Here is a 23,499-nt window from a genome sequence, read left to right on the forward strand (position 1 = left end):
CTTTTAAATCCATTTCTACAATGTCTTCTGCCTGTTCCTCACTTCCTAGGTACAGTTATAGTCATTATTTATTGAACAAGTACTATGAATACACACAATCTTCCCAGTGTGTTACATGTTTTATTTTATTAAATGTTAACAACAAATGTGAATTATGCTATAATATTAATTCTATAGCTGACAAAACTGAGCTTAGAGGTATTAAGTGATTGGCCCATGTTCATACAATGGGTAAGTGATAGAGACATATTTTAAATAATAAGTGACTCATTGGCTTGGGCTCTTTAATTCAATCCTATATTTGTTTCTTTCTAGAAGATTAGTATTCTCCTTGAAAAATTAGGTGATTCTTATATGATGCCTGGTTATGGAAACACCCAGTCTCATAATTTATATAAGCATTGAATTTATGAAATAGCTTTAAAACAAGAATTTAGGTGTAAAGTTATAAAACCCAGGGATATTAAATCAATCTTGAGTTGAAGGATACAGGCTCATTTATACATGTGTATGTTTTACAAAAAAATTCAGTGCTCCATGGTTTAGTTTCAACTTTCCTTTCCAGTATTATCTTTTTGTCTCAATATCAGGTAGATTGACCATCTCTGTTTCCCAAGCAAGACCCCAAAGGTTCTCCAGCCTTTTTTCCATCATGATCTCATCTTTAGACAGACTGATGCCCTTTTTCCTACTACTCCCCATGTGTCCAGTTTCTAGAAGCCTCACCTTCCTCATGGTGCATTTCATTGCCTCCTATTCCTACTCTGTTCTTTTCATTTTTTTTTTTTTATTTTTTGACAGGCAGAGTGGACAGTGAGAGAGAGACAGAGAGAAAGTTCTTCCTTTACCATTGGTTCACCCTCCAATGGCCGCCGCGGCCGGCGCGCTGCGGCCGGCGCACTGCGCTGATCTGAAGCCGGGAGCCAGGTACTTCTCCTGGTCTCCCATGCGGGTGCAGGGCCCAAGCACTTGGGCAATCCTGCACTGTCCTCCTGGGCCACAGCAGAGAGCTGGCCTGGAAGAGCGGCAACCAGGACAGATCCGGCGGCGCCCCGACCGGGAATAGAACCCGGTGTGCCGGTGCCGCAAGGTGGACTACTCTGTTCTTTTCTATAACTAAACTTTAATGATACAAAATTTTCCATACCATATCTGACATTTTTATATTTTAATGTTAATTAGATTTTCACGTGATTTTTCCTCCAGAAAATTATGGATGTTTTGAGAATAGTTACCTGTAGCACCATCGGATGTCTTACTCAGTTCTTAACAAAGCCCCAGGAATTACCTCCTGAGTTGCTATCTGATTCCCACTTGTGAAAGATCAATCTAGTGGCCTATCAAAGGAGTTGAATCTTGATAATCATCAATTTTTTAAGTGAGCCAGTGAAGACATGGATTTGGTCAGTAAGATCTCTCCCCTTTCTAGGACTGAGAAAGAGAATATTGGACCAGAAAAGTGAAAGAGGGGCCAAGAAGAATAATGTGATTTTTGCTTTCTCATTGGCAAAAATTAGATTGATTTAGCAAAAGTTAGATGTGACAACTCAACAAGTTTCTATTCTGTAATTTATGTCCCAATTTAAGATGATTTCTTGGAAAATGTGCCACAAAGGAAATCGAGCTGCCTATTTGAGTTCTGCTAAATCCTACTCTCCAACCATCTTTACAAATCATGTGAAGTTTAGTTGGGCTATTTTGGGATCAGGCTTCATCTTACAGCAAATGTATTATTGTGAAGTTCTCCCAAGAAATTCCTAACTTGTAATGCCAGCAGACAATCTATTTTTTTGAAAATGGAAATGATAATGCTTTTCAAGCATTAAATTGGCAGATATATAAAAGCCTGATAACTCCAAGTTTGGAGAGGTGTGAATGGCAATTTTTATCATAAGTTATGGATTGGAATATAATATGGTGAAAACATTTCTAAAAAGAGAGTTGATATATTGTACCAATAAAAACTTTATATTTAAAAATATTTATCTAGAAGTTCTCATAATCTAAGAAAATAGTCTAAAATATAAATTGCATGTGATACCTTTATAAATTATGGCACTGTTTATAATAACAGAATAGAAGGGCAAATTTTAAATGCTTAACCAGAGACTGGTTAAATAAATCACATAATAGCCATATAGACTTTTTCAGACAATTAAAAGTATGTGGCAGGGAGGAGGGATGGGAATGTTTGATTAATGAGTACTAAGTTATTGTTACAAAGAAGTAAGACATTCTAGGGTTCCATTCCCTAGTGGGATGATTATGTAGAGTCATAATGTACTGTATATTTCTCCAAAATGAAACAATCTTGAAGAAAGGATGTATTATCACCATAAAGAAACATTAAATATTTTAACATATAGGTATATATTCCCTGATTAGACACTACAAAATGCATACATGTATTGAAAGATCACATAGTATCCCGTAAATATGTACAATTTTTAATGTGTGTCAGATAAAAATTTGTTTTAAAAAATTGTATGACAGAATAATATGTGATGACATGGAAGCAATATATAAAATAGCATTTTATTTTTCAATTATTATATATTATTTTAATATTATTTACATTTTTTAAAATTTTATTCAAGATCACCCCTGGTATATGATGCTTCAAGGAAGAATTTCTTGGATGAGGGGTTCCTGTCTATGTAAACATTGGAGTCACTCAATTTAGAGTGGCAGCAATTTCAAGCCATACTGAACAGGAATATTCTACTGTCCAGGAGCAATGTGCTCACCAGGCCGCTCTCTGGGAGTGAATATTTAGCTCTTGGCCAGAGATGACTCTCCAGGCACTAAACCCAGAGGACTCCAGTGTATCTGGTTACCCCCATGCATGATGAGGAAGAGGGGCAGAAGAGTATCAGAGTGTTCCACAAGAGAGAAACCATGCTCGAATTCATGTTGGACCCTATCTACACTTAGAGAATGCTGCTTTAATAACTCTGCTATCCCTGGATAGTCCCAGACACTAGAAGAGGACTTTATAAAATTTAAGGGGGGTGTCTTGGAAATTGGTGTCTCTATGAAACCTGGTCCTATTTGGAGAGCTGGTCCCAACCACCGAAGAGAAACTCGAGCCATTCTTTTTTTTTTTTTTTTTTTTTTTTTTTTTTTTTGACAGGCAGAGTGGACAGTGAGAGAGAGAGAGACAGAGAGAAAGGTCTTCCCTTGCCGTTGGTTCACCCTCCAATGGTTGCCATGGCCGGCGTGCTGCGGCCGGCGCACCGCGCTGATCCGATGGCAGGAGCCAGGTACTTATCCTGGTCTCCCATGGGGTGCGGGGCCCAAGCACTTGGGCATCCTCCACTGCACTCCCGGGCCACAGCAGAGAGCTGGCCTGGAAGAGGGGCAACCGGGACAGAATTCGGCGGCGCCCCGACCGGGACTAGAACCAGGTGTGCCGGCGCCGCAAGGCGGAGGATTAGCCTAGTGAGCCGCAGCACCGGCCTTGAACCATTCTTATGAAAGCCTCCCAAAACTGGGGATGAAGAAAGCTGGCTAAAGCATGAGCTGAGGGCAGGTGCCTGCTCACCAGGGTCTGAGGGTGTTACTGATCACTGACACAGAGGAAAAAAGGTTGGAATGCTATGCGCTAAAAATACTACAAGTAGTAGTGGGTGGTTTTATATTTTTCTCTTTAAGTCATTTAACCAATTTTTTATGGTCAAAATGAAATGTTTTTGATTGAGGAAAGGCTGATTTTTAAGCATGATGATGTATAAAAACAAATGATACATCAGCTGTGATGAATGTTGAGTGAGCAGATCTACATGGCACAGTTGGAGCATACCTGAGCATTTTTCCCAGTCGTAGCAGGTGTCATAGCCACAGGATTCTTTCTTTGTGCTGTTGTATGAAAGTTTTGTTCTTTCAAGACTCCATGCTAGCTGTGGACCATCTTGACAGGGACCACTATGTAGAAAATGGAGTTGCTGATTTTTTAAACATTTCTCAGCCAAAAACTTACAACCAGATAAAGTAAAGTAATGGCTGGAGTCTGTATCAAATACACAGAGATCTTCAGAATAATGGCTGCCCAAGAAAGGAAGAGAAATATTAATATACAAAGACGAGAATAAAACAGACTTTCAGATAGGCAATTTAATCTGGTATGTTAACTTAATTTTTCCCTGCCTTTTTTTTCTTCTAATTTCTTTCATTTCTAATTTATTTCATTTTGCATGCTGGCTAGGATTCTCCTAAAATTTCATCTCAATCTCGTTTTTCCCAATTACCATCAAATTGAATTCTTAAATTCTCATACTCAAGATTTTCCATTAGTATATTCTGATCAGCTTTATTTTCTAATATTTTTCCCATCCTCCACACTTCTTTATCACCTGGCAATTTTATTGATAATTTTATGAAATATAAAACTGTGAACTATAAAGTAAGATGATCCTTCCTTTGCTGTCATCCATAGCTTGTTTGATTATATTGTATTGTCTCTCTTCTGTGCCTTTGGCTCAATTCCTGGCTATGCTTGGAAGCTTATCATAGCCCATGGTATTCTGTACTTCTTCTGAACTCTGAAACACTCATTAATAATTCAACATCAATTTAAAACATGTCATAGAGTCTCATATCATTGCACACACATACACACACATGTGTATTTACACCATTATTTAGAGAATGAGCTTTAAGTCATTTGGGGAACTTGAAGGATGGATTCTACTACCATGAGATAACAAATGGCCATAGCATTTCTCTTGTTGAGAGGACAAGATCTCATTCATCATTCCAAATGTGACCTTGATCTTCTTCTCTGATGTCAACTTTAGGGCTAATGATCAGTATACTAGAGTGTTAGATTATGTCCAGGAGCTGAAACCTATAGCTTAGAACAAATGGCTCTTTTCTAAGTTCAGAGAACTTAAACTGTGGGGTCAGTTATTCCCACAAACACCTTCAATTTCATTTATGAAGGAGAAGGGAGGTACACAGAAAAGGCTGGGCAGTTGTGGGAGAATTGAACAAGGAGTTCCGGGAAATAGTCTGCGTTCCCATGATTTGATATTACGCAGATAAATTTCTTCTGGGTTAAGTGACACTGTGAATGCTGTAAGTGATCCCCATGAAGTCCTCTGCTGGAGGATCAGTTGTGGTGAATAATGAGAAGGGTAGATTGAGTCAGCCGTGGCTGAATTGTTAGTCAAACAATACAGAACAAGACCTTGAAGTATTGTCCAAAGAGAAATTAAATGGGTCTCTAAAGATTTGAGAGTGGGCATTTGGTGCAGTGGTTAACTCTACTTGGGGGCATCTTTGTTCCATATCAGAGTGCCTGGGTTTGAGTTCTGGTTTGCTCCAGTTCCACTTCATGCTAATGTACATCCTGGGAGGCAGCAGGTGATGGCTCAACTGCTTGGGTTCCTGCCACCCATGTCAGAATGCCAGATTGAGTTCATGGCTCCTGCCTTTGTCCTGGCCAAAGTTCATGTCTCTGATTGCTGCAGGCATTTGGAAAGTGAGCAATTGGGTGTCTGTGGGAAAGGAAGGCTTTGATATAACTGTGTTTGAAGTTTTTAAATGCACTGTTTTAATAAACAAAGGCCATGCAAAGTTAGGGTAATAGGCTGGGAGATAATTATCAAAGCTTGCTACCCTGTGGGGAAGGAAGAATTCAGCATAGCACAGGAGTATCAGTTATGTGAGAAATTAATGTTTTCCATTTGTGTTTCAAGAATCTCAGCTTTTTGTCAAGCTGGGCTACATTAGACTGCTTTCCCTTACTTTCAGAACACCATTCATAGAGCCTCTCTTACCTGCAGTCTTCTTCCGGAGACAGGCAAATGCATTCAGATCCTGACGGCTTTTGTCCTGGCTGACAGTGGCCCTTTAATTTCGTTAGGATATCTGAAACAGAAGAAAAAGTGGTGCACAACACGGATCCCAGGTGGTAGACCTGAATTCTGGAGAAGAGGCAGTGGTGAAGGTTCTCATTGTTTTCTTGGAGTTAGAGCCTTCATGTTTGGCTTCTTCAAATGTATTTTCATGAAATATTCCACCTGTAAGATCCTTTACAGCCTACTAGAGTTGTCATTTTCCAACGTAAATTCTATTGAAGTTCAGAGAACTAAAGACAACAGAAGTGGTGAAATCTGATTTTCAAATATTTATTAATTTGTTTTTTAAATATTTATTAAGCACTTAGGATATTCCCCGCAGTCTGTTAGGTTCTAAGGATAGAGAGTTGAATAAAATTTGATGCAGACGCTGTGCTCATGGGGTTTACAGCCTTGTGGGGGCAGACAGACATTGATCAAACACACACACTAATACATACAGCATTGCTGCCATTAGTGCTATTAAAGAGAAAGCATATAATCAGGAAAATTGATGTAGCTTGGAAGGTTAGGAATGGTAAAATGGGAAGAAAAAGGAGACACTATTTGAAGCAGAGTAAACATCACAGCAATGAAAATGTTCAAAAGAGAGGCAGCATGAGTTTCCCAGAACTGAAAGAAGGCTGTTGTGACATAGCAAATAAAGCCTTGGCCTGCAATGCCAGCATCCCATATGGGTGCTAATTCGTGTCCTGGATTCTACCTCTAATCCAGCTCCCTGCTAATGGCCTGGGAAAAGCAGCGGAAGATAGCCCAAGTGTTTGGGCCCCTGCACCCAAGCATGAGACCTGGATGAAGCTCCTGGCTTCAGCCTGGCTGAGCCCTGGCCATTACAGTCATCTAGGGAATGAACCAGGGGATAAAAGATCTGTCTCTCCCTCTTTCTCTGTAACTCTGACTTCTAGGTAAATAAATAAATCTTAAAAAAAAAAAAAAAAAAAAAAAAAAAAAAGCAGGGGCCAGCGCTGTGGCACAGAGGGTTAAAGTCCTGGTCTGAAGCACCAACACCCCTTTCGGGCACCAGTTTCCCAGGCCATAAGCAGAGAGCTGGATCAGAAGAGGAACAGCCAAGACAGGAACCAGCACCCATATGGAATGCGGGAGCCTCAGGCAGAGGCTTAGCCTTCTATGCCTCAGCCCCAGCCTCCCTCATCACCTTTAGAGGCTGAAATGCAACCTAGCTTTTCAGTAGGGTCTTCGGTTTGCTTCCCCTAAAAAGGGTTTAAAGAATGGCATCACTGGTGAATGCTTCCAATCTTGGGGGACATTATCTTAGCAGAATCCTGTGCTGCTACGCACCTTTTTCACAGGTGAGTGAGTTTGAAATGGGTGGTGTCCAAGAGTCTTCACTGCACGTGTACTTGGATGGCCCCGCAACAACAAAGCCACTGGGGCAGGTCAGCTCAATGGAGGCACCAATCTCATACAGTCTCTGAAATGGTGTGAGCATCAGATTGTCCTGCACAACTGGCTTGAGGCATCCGGTCCCTGCAGGGAGGACAACATTTCAGAGGTGCTTAGTGGAGCAGAATGCCCAACAAATGCAGATATATTATATGTGATCTAAGGGTGTGTTTAACAAGATGTATTGCCTATGCTCAGCTTCTGTGCTCATGTTGCTCAGAAAATCTGAAGGTTATGGATCCCAGGCCTCCCATCTGAGATCCTGCCACCAAAAAGTTCCCTTTTGTTGCGTTATTTGAAATTCTCTTGTTGAGGACCGTCCAACTTTCCAGACACATCCAATTTTCACCACATCGCTGGGACCTGGTCCCAGTGAAATATTTTTCCTGTACCCTCCAGTGAGCAAAGTACCACACAGTGAGTAGGGAATTCAGATCAATGCTGGTCTCTCCTCTGCTTCGTGGTGTCCTATAATAAGTCTTTGAGATCCCTATTTCGGCCTGATTCGAATCTCATTTTTTACTTTACTGAAGCATGAGTGTGTATGTGAGCTACAAGCTCATTCACTGTTTCACAGCAGAGGATATGAATGTGTTCCAAGTAAAAGAGTCTTGCAGAAAACTACATCTCACCTAAAATCCCTTTTCTGACACTTAAAGAGGTTAGACATCATCTTGTGGGGGCATGTCAATTTATACATCAGGCAAGGCAGATGTCTGTGGTTAGATAGAATATGAAGACTTCCTGGATTTCTTTTTAAGTGGGTGTTTCCTAGTTCTGTGTATATGAAGCTAATGAACTGAAATATGGAGATATCTTGAACTCTAATTTTAGCAATTAACCCTATTTAAAGCATCACTAAATCTTTTTCGCCAGAATTACTAAAAGATTGTAAAATGTACTGATCTGTCTTCATTCTGAGAACATTCATTCTGTAGTGCAGTCAAGAGCATTTTCCCAGTCCTCACGCTGGCACTCCACGTCCCCTTGTCTCCAGGTCCTGTCTGGTAAGCATCTGTGGTACTGATATCCAACAGCTCTGAATCCAGTGAGGCACGAAATCTCGACTTCTTCTCCAACTGAGTACAGTTGCTTTTCATTCTGGAATTAAAATGGGCACCAATAATCATCTGTAAACACCCCTAGATTCTTCTTTTTTCTTTCACTTCTACATCTACTCATGTAGATGTAGCATGAATTCTGAGGATACAGTTTAAGAGCCAGAATTAGCTACCTTTTTCTTTAAAGGGCCTGTACTGTCAGTTGAAAGCCATGTGGTGTCTGTTGCAATTACCTCTGCCATTGTTATGTGAAAGTAACCACAGATAATATGGAAATGAATAAATGTGGTTCTAGTAAGACTTTTTTTTTTTTTTTTTAAAAGATTTATTTGAAAAGGAAAGTTACAGAGAGGCAGAAGCAGAGAGAGAGGTCTTCTATCTGCTGTTTACTCCGCAGATGGCCGCAACGGCCAGAACTGTGCCTATCTGAAGACAGGAGCCAGGAGCTGCTTCTGGGTCTCCCGTGTTGATGCAGGTACAAAAGGACTGGGGCCGTCTTCTGCTTTCTCGGGCTGTAGCAGAGAGCTGGATCCTAAGTGGAGTTGCCAGGACTTGAACTGGCCCCCATATGGGATGCTTGCACTGCAGGCGGAGGCTTTTATCTGCTATACCACAGCACTGGGCCCATAACACTATTTTTTTAAGTGATGAGCCAGATTTGGCTTTTGGGCTGTAGATTTCTGATCCCTGTTTTAAAGGGTTAGTTTCCAAAATGTGGCTCCTGAACTAGAAGCATCACCCGGGAACCTGTTATAAAGGGACATTTCTGGGCTCTGCCCAAAGACCAATGGAATCGGAGATTCTAGACGTGGCATCCTGCAATATGAATTATTTATTTATTTATTTATTTATTTTTTGACAGGCAGAGTGGACAGAGAGAGAGAGACAGAGAGAAAGGTCTTCCTTTTGCTGTTGATTCACCCTCCAATGGCTGCCGCGGCCGGCGTGCTGCGGCCAGCGTATCGTGCTGATCCGAAGCCAGGAGCCAGGTACTTCTCCTGGTCTCCCATGCGGGTGCAGGGCCCAAGCACTTGGGCAATCCTGCACTGCCCTCCTGGGCCACAGCAGAGAGCTGGCCTGGAAGAGGGGCAACCAGGACAGAATCCGGTGCCCTGACCAGGACTAGAACCCGGTGTGCCGGTGCCCCAAGGCGGAGGATTAGCCTATTAAGCCACAGCACCGGCCCTGCAATATGAATTTGAATAAGAACTCCAGTGCATTATTGAGTTTGAGAACTTCCATTCAAAAAAATAATTGAAACTGCTTCCTTTCAAAATATTTCCATGCCTAAATCTGTAGGCATGGTACTTTCTACATGGGCAGATTCTTAACTTATTAAGACAATACAGACACATCTCCTATGATTATAGCCATGTCTAGTTTGTCTCTCTAATATGACTCAGAAAAAAAAAGTTCCTAACTGTAGATCCTTGCAAGTCATCCAATTCTGTATAATGTTGAAGTTCTAATTTTTACTCCTATAGATAGACCATTATCATGTGAACTAACTAGTACCAAGGAACACAAACTTGGTACAAAAAACAAGTATGAAGTCATCTGTGGGGAATTTAAGATGAAAGGGTGGCAAAACTTTTCTAAATATTACTTTATACTTTTAAAGTCAATAGGAGATTACTAAAACAGGAAGTAACAATAATTTTCAAATTCTTATTTTTGAACTCCAAACTACGAATGAAGGTCAGGAAGCTTACCCAGATGAATCCATTTTCTGGAGGCCTTGGGGGAAGACACCCGAAATCTGTTTCTGTCTCAGGAAGGTCCACCTCTTTTATGTCTTCATCATCACTAACACATGGTTGTCCACTAAAAGAGAAAAATAAATGTATATTTATATTAATAAAAATTTTTGTATTTGCCACATATATACACATATAAGTACATATTACAACCTGTGGATACGTTAAATAGAAAACATTACACAGAGAGAAAGGGATAGCAGCAGATCCAATGCTTCACTAATAGGTTTGTTGGCATAATAAAATTCGACTTTGTCCTTTACTTAGCAGTAGAATATGTAAATCTATCAACTGCTATGTCAGTGATGGGAATGACCTATTCTTTCCTCTTACCCAGCCTTACTTGTTTTCCATTATTGAAAATGTACAGTCTTCCTCTTGCCGTGTCTCCCCCTCACAGGCTTTCCCTCCCTGCAGCGGGGCAGGGTTACTGCATTCCCGGGTTCTTGACCTCTTATAAGTAGCATCGCAGGTGCTCCAGGAAGACCAGCAGCCCCAGTTCCCATCTACTGCATCTGGAACAAAGCAACCCACACCTGCAATCACTGTGCAGCAGAGATAATCCGAGTCTTGAAACTAAGCCACTCTGGTTTCAATTTAGCTTTTGTGGAATATTATAGGACCATTTGAGAAAAAAAAATACTCTTGTGAGGGTTCTGATGCATTGCCTGATTTCCCTTTCTTTTCCCCACAGCCTAAATTAAATTTAACAAAGCAAGACTTTGAACTGCCAGGAAACATGTTGTGTATGAATATACATATTCATATATCAAAGTGTTTCAAAAAGTTCATGGAAAATGGAATTAAAGATGTTTACTTTGGTGCAAAAGAAGTTTAAAATGTATGCATAATTTTTATAATATGCTTTTCCATGATCTTTTTGAAGACCCCTCATATATGTATATCCATGTGTTATGTGTATGTATGAACATACTCTAATAGAATATATAACAAATTACCTTTTAAAAGTGGAATAGATTGTAACGCCGTGCCACATCCATCTAAAGAGCATATGCAGTAACTGTGAGCAGTACCTAGTCCCTCACTGTTCTACATTACAGTAGATAAGAGGCTTGTAACAACAGCATCCCATATCTTATCTTGTAGAATGTTTTATGTTATTGGAATTGTGTTGCATTTTGTGTACGTGCATGCATACACACACAGGATGTGCTAAAAGTTCATGGAAAATGAACAGTATGCAAAACTATGCACAGATTTCAAAATTGTGTTTGCAAAGAAAATTATTTTAATTCAATTTTCCATGAACTCTTTGAACTACTCTTCTATCTATTTCTCTACCTACCTACCTACCTACCTATTGTCTATCCAAATCCTCAGGTAGATAGATACGATTGTTATCTCATTTCATGGGTGAACAGATTATTGCATTGAGAGGATGGTAACTTACCTAAGGTTACACACTGGCAGATTCTAGCTCAGCCTCATTTCAGGGCTGTTAGATTTTAGAGTATAACTTTTTGCAGATTTGTCTTCCTTGTGAGTTTGCCTAAAATGGAGGTTGCTAATAGAACTTCTGTTTTGCTTTATTGACAACCTAAAATATTGTTGGTGGAGAAAACCTAAAATATCTTTTGTTGCAACGAGTTCCCCACACTTACTAGATTTGTAATCTGGAGACCGTCTCTCACAGTTCTCGCCATAGGTGCCGCTCTGACACACACATAGACATTCGGTCCCTGAGAGTATGGGGCGACCGTTATTAGGGCATGGAGCACACCGGCAAGGGTCAAACTTGGCCGCATATTCCTGAAAAGCTTTCCTGAGGTTGTTCCGTTTTGTCACTGCACAGGGGATGTTTCTCACCAAGTCCACGATGGGAGCGAGCTAAGAGCAGAAGACATAGGAGGTCCAGTCACATACCTGTTAGCAGCTATTGCTGAACAGTTCTCATAGAATGAAAGGCAAAACTTGGAAAATCACACACTGTAAGGAATTATTGTAGAATACGGTGCAGTTGCCTAGTTAACCAGTAGACAATAGCCCTTCAGCTGAGGGCAGGTGTGATTATCCAGGACTTAACCTCCTTGCAGTTCTACAGTGAAGGAAGTGATCTGTGAGGTGTCATTTACTTGGATTTACAGCATGATATTTATCCAAATCAAATGCATGCATCAAATTACTCAGGTGACTGGAAGTTGAGCAGCTCACTGATACTCTGAAACTTCACTGTAGTTTGATTCCAGTAGAAAAATCTAGAGAGGATGAAGTGAGGTTTTTCATATCCTTTATTTTTTTTTTCAAGGGCAGGACTGGCTTTGGTGGAGTCAGCTGAGAAAGTATGGAGTGGGAGAAAGCAGAGAAATGAACTACTCCAAAGAAGTGATTATCTAATGATTGTCTAGTGCTGTGCACATGTGACTCCGAAGTGCTTAGTTGGGCGACTGGATGTCATTTTCTGACCATTACCTGTAGAACTCAATTCTTAATGTAACAAGTAAATGACTCCATTTCCATGCTGATTGAACATCTTTATTTCCATCAAAATGAAATAAATATAATAGCCTTTTTGGAGTTTTTTAAAAAATGTGATTTTGTGTTAGATAAAACTGGTTCTAAATTGCGTAAGACCGATGTGTGGGCAAAATGTTCCATAAATAACAAAAATCGCCATTCTATGTAATTACAAAATTCAAAACTGGCAAACTGAACCAGTGGTGACAAGAACAGGAAGTAAATGTATCTAAAATCCCATTTATCCCACAGAACTGTCAGTGAAGATTTAGGAGTGCTCATCTAATAAAGAGTTGCAAGGAAAACCCAGAAACCACATTGATTGTACAGCCATGGAGATAAAGAGTACTAGTAAGGGCAGATAGGAACATTTGGATTCACTAAATTTGATGCATGCTAGGAATTCTAAATATTGTGCTACAGAATTCTTGTTTGAAGAGCAGGAGCACTAGATGTGCAATTTGGTATTTAAATAAAGGTACAGTATGCATGCATACTGAAGAAAGGCAGTTTCTTTAACATCTGAGGAAAAAATTGGAGTTGTGTAATTTGGGCTGCTAGATAATTAGTTTAGCTCTTTTACCCATCATGCTTTTTAATCTTACCTCAAAGTCAACCACAGTTGGATTATCCTTCACTGATTCTAACCACTCAGAAAATACCTTCTGCTCCGGACCAGAGTTCCCTTTCTCCCACGCCAAAGCTGCTGCGTACTCACTCCTTCCACCGCGAACCAGGGATATGGATTTCTCTGCTCCCTTCAAAAACGAACCTGCAAAGTGTTTTAAGAAGATTGCCCATTTAATTTTGTTGCAAATTCATATTTTAAGAAAAGCCTATTTGCACCAGAAGAAGTAGATGCTACAGTTTTGTAGTTCTTTGAGTAATCAAGCTAAGTGAAAAGCAAGAGCACTCCTCATTCCTATAGGAATGAGAGAGAGAGAGAGAGAGAGAGAGAGATTCATCTTCCATCCACTGGTTCACTAAGCAGGTGGCTGCAACAATCAGAGTTGGTCCTAGGGGGAGCCATGAGCTTCTTTCAGGTCTCCTACTTGGGTTCAGGGGCCCAAGCACTTGGGCAATCCTCCGCTGCTTTCTCAGGCCATTAGGAAGGAGCTGGTTTGGAAGTAGAGGGGCTGGGTTTGGAAGTAGAGGGGCTGAGACATGAACCAGTGACCATATGGGATGTGGGCATTGCAGGCAGAGACTTTACCTGCTATGCCACAGTGCTGACCTCTAGCACAATGTTTTCTAAGAAGCAATGACATTTCATGTTGAACAAAATAAAACAAATTTTTATGGAAAATATAATAGCAATTTATACTAATTAATGGTAACACTACTATGTGTAGAAATTGAGTAAAAGGAGATTACAGTGAAAATCAAATAAAATGAAAAGGAGGCTAGGGAATACAAGTGATAGTTAATGGTGTTAACTTGGCATCTGTTTTGAGGTGCTAGCAAGGATTAGCCTGCCCCTGCTGTTCATAAATTATATAATAAGATAGTTTAGAATGATTGGAGGAACAGGTGAGATACTTTTCCTGTGAAGAAAGTAGTATGGTTGCTTTCAAAGTAAAGTGCATAAAAAATACAGAAGGGTATAAGAAGAGGATAATTTTAAAAGTTTTTGTGTTATTTTTCATATAGGAGAAAAATTAACGTCACATGCCACTAATAGTGGACCTGCATGTATTTTCATATTTGGATTAATACATGTGTTTCTTTTTTTCTGATTTTTAATTTAATAAATGTGAATTTTCAAAGTGCAACTTTTGTATTATTGTGGCTCCCCTTTCCAACCTCCCTCCCTCCCACGGCCCTCCCCTCTCGCACTCCCTCTCCCATCCCACCCTTCATCGAGTTTCATTTTCAATTATCCTTATATACAGAAGATCAACTTAGTATATACTAAGCAAAGATTTCAACAGACTGCACTCACACAACCGCACAAGGTATAGGGTATTGTTTGACTAGTAGTGTTGTCTTTAACTCTCATAGTAAAGCACATTAAGGACAGAGATCCTATGTGGGGAGCATGTACCCAGTGACTCCCGTTGTTGCTTTAACAATTGGCACTCTTATTTATGACATCAGCAATCACCCGAGGCTCTTGCCATGAGCTGTCTAGGCTATGGAAGCCCCTTGAGTTCACCAACTCTGAACTTGTTTAGTCAAGGCAATATCAGATAAAGGTGCCTCCCTCCTTGATGGCCCATTCCTTCCACTGGGGTCTTGTTCACCAGGATGATTCATTTAGGTTGTTTTTGCCACTGTGTCTTGGTTTTCCATGCTTATGAGACTCTCATGGGCCTTTTAGCCAGATCCAAATGCCCCAAGGGTTGATTCTGAGGCCGGAGTGCTGTTTGGGGCATTTGCCATTCTATGAGTCTGCTGTGTGTCCTGCTTCCCCCGCAGGTTCATTCGCTCCCTTTTAATTCTATCCTTCATTATTTGCTTACACTGGTCTTATTTGTGAAATCTCTTCAACACTTACCCTATCTTTTTGATCGGTTATATACGTATACTTATCAGTTTACCAAGTGAGCTGGCATTGGTACATGCCTCCTTGGTAAGATTGAATTGAAATCCCCTGGCACATTTCTAGCTCTACCATTGGAGGTAAGTCCGAGTGAGCATGTGCCGACCTGTACATCTCCTCCCTCTCTTATTCCCATTCTTATATTTAACAGAGATCACTTTTCTGTTAATTTTAAATGCCCAAGAATAATTGTGCATTGATTACAGAGTTCAACCAGTGGTATTAAGTAGAACAAACAGAGCAACAACAACAACAACAAAACACTAAAAGGAATAAAATAGTTGTTCCTCAACAGTCTAGACAAGGGCTGATCATGTCATTGTCTCTCATAGTGTCCATTTCACTTCAATGGGTTTCCTTTTAGGTGCTCATTTAGTTGTCATCAATCAGGGAGAACATATGATATTTGTCCCTTTTGGACTGGCTTATTTCACTCAGCATGATATTTTTCAGATTCCTCCATTTTGTTGCAAATGACTGGATTTCATTTTTTTTTACTACTGTATAGTGTTCCATAGAGTACATATCCCATAATTTCTTTATCCAGTCATCCGTTGATGGACATTTAGGTTGATTCCATGTCTTAGCTATTGTGAATTGAGCTGCAATAAACATTGAGGTGCAAATGGCTCTTTTTTTCCCCTTTAATTCCATTTGGGTAAATTCCAAGGAGTGGGATGGCTGGGTCCTGTGGTAGGGCCTATATTCAGGTTTCTGAGGACTCTCTAAACTTTCTTCCATAGTGGCTTTACTAGTTTGCATTCCCACCAACAGTGGGTTAGTGTCCCTTTTTCCCCACATCCTTGCCAGCATCTGTTGTTGGTTGATTTCTGTATGTAAGCCATACTAACTGGGGTGAGGTGAAACCTCATTATGGTTTTGATTTGCATTTCCCTGATGGCTAGGGATCCTGAGCATTTTTTCATGTGCCTGTTGGCCATTTGGATTTCCTTTTTTGAAAAATGTCTGTTAAGGTCCTTGGCCCATCTTTTTATTGGGTTGTTTGTTTTGTTTCTGTGGTGTTTCTTGATCATTTTGTAGATGCTAGTTGTTAATCCTTTATCTGTTGTGTAGTTTGGGAGTATTCCCTCCCTTTCAATTGTCAATTGTTTTGAATAGCTTGAGAAAAATGTAGGGCAGAATTCAGCAGTGAAACCATCCAGTCCTGGGCTTTTATTTTTTGGGAGGGTCTTTATTACTGATTCAATATCCTTCTTGGTTATTGGTCCATTTAGGTGTTTTGTTCTCTCTTCATGGCTCAGTTTTGGTAGCTTATATGTGTCTAGGAATCTATCCATTTCTTCTAGGTTTCTTGATTTGAGGCATACAGATTTTTGTAGTAATTCCTGATGATTGTTTTTATTTCTGTGGTATCTCTTGTTATATTTCCTTTTTCATCTCTGTTTTTGTTGATTTGAGTAGTCTTTTTTTATTATTTTGGCTAAAGGTGTGTCAATTTTGTTTAATTTTTCCAAAAATCATCTCTTTATTTCACTGATCTTTTGTAGTTTTTTTGGTTCAATTTCATTTATTTCTTCCTTAATTTAAATTATGTCTTTCCTCCTACTCATTTTGTGTTTGGTCTGTTGTTTTTCTAGGTCCTTGAAATGCACTGAATGCTCATTTATTTGGTACCTTTCTAATTTCTTGATGTAGGCACCAGTTGCTATTAACTTGCCTCTTAACATTGATTTTACTGTATCCCATGTTTTCCTATGTTGTATTCTGTTAATTCATTTCCAGAAATTTTTTGATCTCTTGGTTTGTTCTATGACCCACTGCTCATTCAGGAGCATGTCGTTCATCTCCATGTGTTTGTATACAATCTAGAGGTTCTTGAGTTGTTGATATCTGGCTTCATTCATTGTGGTCAGAGAAGATGCATGGTATGATTTCCATTTTTTTGAGTATGCTGAGACTTGCTTTATTGCCTAGCATATAAGCTATCCTAGAGAAAGTTCCATGCACTGGTGAGAAGAATGTGTATTTTCAACTGTGGGATGAAAACAATCTGTAGATAACAGGACCATTTGGTCCATAGTTTTGATTAGCTCTGTTTCTGTCTGGTTGATCTGTCTAGACAGGAAGTCTTCCATTTCTATTGTACTGGAATCTACATCTCCCTTTAGATCCATTAATACTTCTTTTAAATAGCCAGGTGACCTATAATTAGGTGCATATACATTTATAATAGTCATATCTTCCTGTTGAATTGATTCCTTAGTCAATACATAGTCCCCTTCTTCGTCTCCTTTAACAGTTTTTGTGTTAAAGTCCATTTTGTCTGTTATTAGGATGGCTTTATTTGGCTTCTGTTAGCATGTAATAATTTTTCCATCCAATCTTTGTCGGTGTCATGTGTTTCTTGTAAGCAGCAGATACCTGGGTCTTTTGTTTTTTAATCCATTCAGATAATCTGTAGCTTTCACCTGGAGAGTTAGGCCTTTCACATTCATGGTTACTTGTTAAGTAACGACTTGCCCCTGCCAATTTTTTCCATAAGCATTCCTGTTGTTTATTTGGATTTCCTTTGTACTCTTACTCGGAGATTTTCTGTCTTCACATTCTTTGATAATGATGACCATCTTTCTGTGTTTCTTTGTGTAGCACATCCTTAAGCATCTTTTGTAAGGCTCGATGAGTGGGGTCCAATTCTTTCAATTACTGTTTGTTATGGAAGGTCTTTTTTCACCTTAATTCATAAATGAGAGCTTTGCAGGAGACAGTATTATCAGTTGACAGGTTTTTTTACTTTTAAGGCTTGTACTATTTCTCTGCATTCTCTCCTAGCCTGTAAGGTTTCTATAAGAAGTCAGCTCTGAGTCTAATTGGAGATCCTCTGAAAGTAATCTGGCATTTCTCCCATGCACACTTCAGAATCTTTTCTGTGTTTTACTGTTGAAAGTTTGACTACAATGTGTGGTGGTGAAGATCTCATGTGTTCATGTCGATTAGAAGTTCTGTATGCTTCTTCTACTTAGATGTACCTTTTATCTCAAAATTGGGGGAGTTTTCTGTAATTATTTCACTAAATAGATCTTCTAATCCATTCCCTTTTTTCCCCATTCTCTCCACACCTTCAAGAACTCCTAAAACCTGTATTTTGGGTCATTTGATAGTATCCCATCAATCTCCAACACTGTTTGGATTTTTCTAATTTCTTCTTCTTCTTCTTTTTTTTTTTTTTTGTCTGACAAATTTTCAAAGATTTATCTTCTAGTTTGGATATTCATTCTTCTGCCTCACCAAGTCTGTTGTTCAGGCTTTCTACCACATTTTAAATTCTATCTATTGAATTGTTCGTTTCTAATATTTTGTTTTGATTTCTCTTAAAATCAGTTTCATGGGAAAAATTTTCATTCATGTCATATAGATTTCTTTAATATGTCTATTTGTTGCTCATTGCTACTGACTAATCCTATGATCGGTCTTTTGATTTTTGTTTCAGGCATTTCCTCAATCTCAACGTCTTCACATCCAAATACTGAAGTGTTGTTATGTTCCATTGAGGTAGTCATGTTGTCTTCCTTATTCTTGTTTCTTGAATTTCTCCATTTGTTTTTAGGCATTTGTGAAGATACTTTTGTGTTTTTTAATATTTTTTCCCTCTAATGGCTTTTATCTTTGGACTATGCTTCCATGGCTTAATGGAATGTCTGCTTTTTCAATGAATATCCGGAGCTATGTGCTGGGCAGTTCCAGGGAGCTCTGGTCAGTGCTCCAGGGTGGGGCAAGTATGCAGGGTGGCACCCAAAATGAGTGTGGTAGATCTCACTCACTCACTCACTTGCTCACTCGCTCGCTCTCTTTTATCAGAAGGGAGGGTTTGACCACCTCTGTTGGCATAATCACATCCTCACCTTCTCTCTTCCAAGGTAACCAATACCCAGGTATTAGCTTTCAGTGTGTGTAATAATCAACTGCACTTCCATATGAACTACCCAAAGGATCTGTGCAATTTTAAATGTGAGCATGGATCCTGTGGCAGTGACTCGTCCCAGGTCATCAGGGAGCTCTGGGCATGTGGAGCTGCTCACAGTGATCACCCAGAAACCCAGCTACACTCTGCATCCTCTCGTGCAGTCAGAGTTCCCTCAGTTTCAGCACACAAAGTTCCCATAGTCTGGGGTGCAGAGGATCTGCCCTGCCCCACTAGACTGTCTCGCCCACAAAGAGAAAGAGAATGTTCCCCGAACCATCTGCCTGTGGGTACTCCACCTAGGTGGTTAGAGCCCCAGAGCCTGTAATGTGTTTAGAGGCTGGGGGTCCCTCACAGTCCCATGTGGGTGCCCAGCCCCCTGTCAATCCTCCCAGCTAGACTTGAAGTCGATAAGGAACCTGAACTTTTCCCTGAGGTAAATTCCTGGATAACGTGCACACAAGAGTAGTGTGTTGCAAACCCTTCTCATTTCCCAGTGGTGCTTTCTTGTCACCCGTTGCCTGGAGCGCCGACCCTAGCCTCTGCCGCAGCTACTGACAAGACGGCGTTCATCTCCTCGCGGCTAGTTCCTGGGTGGACGCAGAAGAGCTGGCGTAGCTCTTATATATGTCCAAAGTGGTACCCTCCCTATCTCATGTGCCATGGTGGTGTGGACCAGGAGAGAGAAATGTGCCCCCCTTTTTTTGCTACATTAGCAGGCATCCTGTCCTCCCAGGGCTCCAGGCCAGACCCATGCCAACGTCTCCTGAAGCTGTATCACTAGTGGCACAGGCTGCTGCAGTCGGCTCTCCTCTCACTCTCCAAAGCTGGCATTCTCTCAGGCTCTTGGCTGCTGGGGTCCTCACTCTCCATATAGATCCAGGGGTCCCTCTTCCTTCTATAGAATTTCCACTGCAGTTTTCTCTCTAACTCTCCCCTGAGAATGTTCTCTGCACTTTTTTTAAACTGTCTTCCCCTAACCTAGAGCAGTAAGCTCCCTCCCTGTTCTGCCATTTTGGAATCTCCAGTTGAACAATATTTCCTGACACACATTTAAGCAAGAAAAATTCCCTGCTTTATTCCAAGGATATGTTCTAAAATCTGGACTTTTCAAATAGGGTTTCTATATTTCATTTACTTGGGTCTCTAATTTCCTGTATTGAATTATATTTGTCATTATAGTTCTATTAAATTTTCTTCTGTAATGTCTGAATTTTCTGTGACTGTTGTGATCATCTTAGATTTTTCCTTATTTAATTTATTTTCATACAGATTTGTCCTTGCAATGTCTATGATTTATTTATAGTCATAATGGTGATATTTCTCAATTTTTTATTATACCTTATCTTTGAAATCTGTTTAAACTAATTCTTATATTTAACCTTTTTATATGAAGCTTTTGATTTATTAAACTCTTTTATTAAATTCTATCACATGAACAAAACTGGTATGAAATCTATACCCACTCTGATACATGACTGGATTATTTATTTTGCTTGTTTTCTTCCTTTTGGCCTTTTAAAATTTTTTTGTTATGAATTTGTCATTGTCAAACTAGGTCTTCTCATTTGGTTTATGCCTAACACAAACATTAATAAAAGTGTGCAGCCCATCCATATGTTCTGATACTATATTTATAATGATCCATTTTTATATTAAGTATTATATTTTTAGTTATTCCTTACCTATCTTCTCCAGGAAAATACAAGCTTTAACTATGGGAGCTTCTGTGATTCTATGTCCATTATTTTGGACAGAATGAGTAGAAATCAGTTTGGTGGAGTAGGTAAGAAGAACACTTGAAACCGAGGGAGAAGTTGTTTGGAATGCCCAGTCCTAAGACAGAGCATGACTTGTTTCAGAGAATGCCTGATGTTCAGCTATGCAGAATCTTAAGCTCATGTGGACCCATGACAGGTTTAGAGCACAAGAGTTTCACAAATAAGATTTTCCATAGAGAACATGCCTCCCTCTGAAATGTGTAGAACAGACTGGAAGAAAGCAAGAGCAAGACTGGAAGCAAGAAGACTGAGTAGGCTGTTGTGAGGATCCAGGTTGGAAACAGTGAATGGAGGGTAGGCCTATGGCAGCGATGGAGGCAGCCTGAAGAGGTATTCAGGAAACAGAGTGGATTACACATGGTTATTTATTGAATATGAAGATGAAAGAAAAGGCAACATTAAAGATAATATCCAGACTTCTGGCCTGCTTTCCTTAGTTAATGGTAATGCCGTTCATTAAAATGGGGACTGGTAAAGGAGTGAAAAGGTGAAAGGAATCAGGAGCTGTTTGTCATTATGGTAGGCTTATTATAAATGCCACATCACTTAATCTGCACAACAATCCCATTAGACTATAGAGGGAAAACCATGCGGTCAGATATAAGAAGCTTTTGCAGGAGGGAGAGAATATGTTTATTATTGGTGCTTACAGATATTCAGGTAGAGAGGTTTACTGATAGGTAGGTGGGTTGAGCTTGGAAGAGATATTTGGCTTGGGGATTAGGATGTGAGTGTGAGCCCATAGGCAGTGGCTGAAACTCTGAAGGAATGCTATCATTCTATAAAATCTGACCTGTGTTTTCTTTCCTCAGTAGTTTGGACTGGATTTGCTTTCTCTCTGTCTCCCTTTTCCAAAGTTATCTTCCACAATCAATGAACAAACCCTTAAATCACTCTCATCACAAAACTTGATGTGTGTTGATTTCGGAATTTCCTTTTGTTCTGTTTTCTTCTGCCCATAGTACTCCCATAGCCTTCTTTGAAACGTGTGTGGATCTCTCTAATACATTTACCAGTCTGTATTTTCTTTCTTTTTTTTTTTTTTAAGATTTGTTTACCTTTATTTGAATGGCAGAATGACAGTGAAGACACAAAAAGAGAAAGCTGGTTCACTTCTCAGATGGCTGCAACAACTGAGTCTGAGCTGGGACTGGGCCAGGCCAAAATCAGCAGCCCGAAACTCCATCTGGGCCTCCTATATGGGAGGTAGGGGCCCAAGCCCAGGCACAATTGCAGGGAGCTAGATCAGAAGCAGAGCAGCGGAGACTTAAACTGGTGCTCTTACATGGATATTGGTGTTGCAGGCAGTGCTTAACCTCCTCTGTCACAATGCTATCCCCATAGTGTGTATTTCTAATAGTAGATTATATATTAGTATTTTGTAAGGTTCTTAATAAGAAGGCCTGGCTTACACCCATATTTACTTCACATTGCCCAATACTGAGTTATGCAGATGGGAAATATCAGTAAATTGTTCATTAAATTAACCTAATAAAATGAAGAAAAGCTTAATCATATCCCATTTTAAATAGTGCTAATGATAGTTTTACTTGCAGTCTCCTCCCCACCGCCACCCATCACAGTGGTGGTACTTAAATTACAGTCAGCCTCAGGACACATCTGATAGACTGCTAGGAAAAAGTGCTGTTACCTTCATATTTCTCCGACAGCTTGTTAGTGGTGCACTGGTGATGCACTTTTTTTTTCGTAAAAAAAACATAACTTTTTCTTGTTTCAACTGAGACACAATTTTTAGCTTCTTCCTCTGTTAAACCTAATGGAGTACAAACAGAGAAAAGGAATATGAGGGTCTGGTCACTTCTGGAGCTCCAGGTCCTATCTGTCAGCCCCTGTCTTCCTCATCCCTAGTAAACAGCTCCCCCCAGATTCAGTCCTGCATGGGTCTGTGATGATCTTGAACTGAAGGGGTGTATGTGGGTCCCTGCCAGTAGTCCTTCAATGCTAAACCATGAGGCCACTGTGGGGATCCCCACTCATGATGGGGATGACACTGGCCTCTCCCCATTGCTGGCTTCTGGCTACCATTCAACACAATGAACCTCTAAATTTGCCCTTCTACTGGCACTGCCAATGTACTCAAAAGGTTAACATGTTCTGTTCCCCATGGAAAGGCCTACTTTATGGGTCACACCTGACTCTATTTGTTTTCCTGATCATCACCTGAAATGTAAACATTTTTTTTCTTAAAACATTTATTTTATATATTTGAAAGGCAGAGTGACAGGGAGAGAGAAAAGTGATCTTCTATCCTCTCCAAATGACTGAATTGGTTGGGGCTAGCCCAGGCCAAAGCCAGGATCTGGGAACTCTATCAAAGTCTTCCACGTGGGTGGCAGGGGCCCAAGACTTGGGCTGTCTTCTCTGCTTTCTCAGGTGTGTTAGCAGGGAGCTGGATTGGAAGCAGAGCAGCTGGGACTTGAACCAGCACTCTGATATGGGATACCAGCATTACAAGCAGCGGCTTAACCAGTTGCATCACAACAGCCCCTGAAATGTAAAACTTTTTGTTCATCTTTCACTCCCTCAACATTGATCCTCATACTTCTCTGTGCCTTCCCTGCTGGCTCAGCCGCTCACTTCACCCTTCCCTCTCAAACCTTCAATGTTAACCTCAGGACTTCTGACATGATGACCCGTGGACTCTTCTCAACCTCCCCTCAGGTCGCTCTCTTTATCTC

The 23,499-nt window shown here is 40.2% G+C and overlaps 1 protein-coding gene and 1 long non-coding RNA gene across 9 annotated transcripts in view; one reads left to right on the top strand and one right to left on the bottom strand.

Moving 5' to 3' along the window:
• LOC149122367 (uncharacterized) overlaps positions 1 to 23,499 on the top strand; it is a 205,609-nt gene that overhangs the window by 103,886 nt on the left and 78,224 nt on the right. Inside the window, exon 5 of one of the 7 annotated variants that reach the window (XR_016220739.1) lies at positions 12,350 to 13,146. The exons of the other annotated variants lie outside the window; for them this stretch is intronic. This is a non-coding gene — a long non-coding RNA (uncharacterized LOC149122367). Of the gene's footprint in view, positions 1 to 12,349; positions 13,147 to 23,499 lie in introns of those variants that run through there. 7 annotated transcript variants of the gene reach the window in all.
• Positions 1 to 23,499, bottom strand: part of C6 (complement C6) — a 65,717-nt gene that overhangs the window by 4,501 nt on the left and 37,717 nt on the right. The window contains exons 9-17 of one of the 2 annotated variants that reach the window (XM_008262156.5): positions 22,452 to 22,574; positions 13,164 to 13,330; positions 11,706 to 11,931; positions 10,427 to 10,598; positions 10,039 to 10,150; positions 8,234 to 8,366; positions 7,161 to 7,349; positions 5,781 to 5,871; positions 3,803 to 4,044 (exon numbers count right to left, since the gene is read on the bottom strand). In XM_008262156.5, coding sequence (XP_008260378.4) covers positions 3,803 to 4,044; positions 5,781 to 5,871; positions 7,161 to 7,349; positions 8,234 to 8,366; positions 10,039 to 10,150; positions 10,427 to 10,598; positions 11,706 to 11,931; positions 13,164 to 13,330; positions 22,452 to 22,574 — 1,455 coding nt within the window. Of the gene's footprint in view, positions 1 to 3,802; positions 4,045 to 5,780; positions 5,872 to 7,160; positions 7,350 to 8,233; positions 8,367 to 10,038; positions 10,151 to 10,416; positions 10,599 to 11,705; positions 11,932 to 13,163; positions 13,331 to 22,451; positions 22,575 to 23,499 lie in introns of those variants that run through there. The other variant, XM_089313161.1, reaches the window with a different exon arrangement.

Source organism: Oryctolagus cuniculus, chromosome 14, assembly GCF_051225735.1.
Source record: "Oryctolagus cuniculus isolate XC-2025 breed Fujian yellow rabbit chromosome 14, ASM5122573v1, whole genome shotgun sequence".
NCBI classification, from domain to species: domain Eukaryota; kingdom Metazoa; phylum Chordata; class Mammalia; order Lagomorpha; family Leporidae; genus Oryctolagus; species Oryctolagus cuniculus.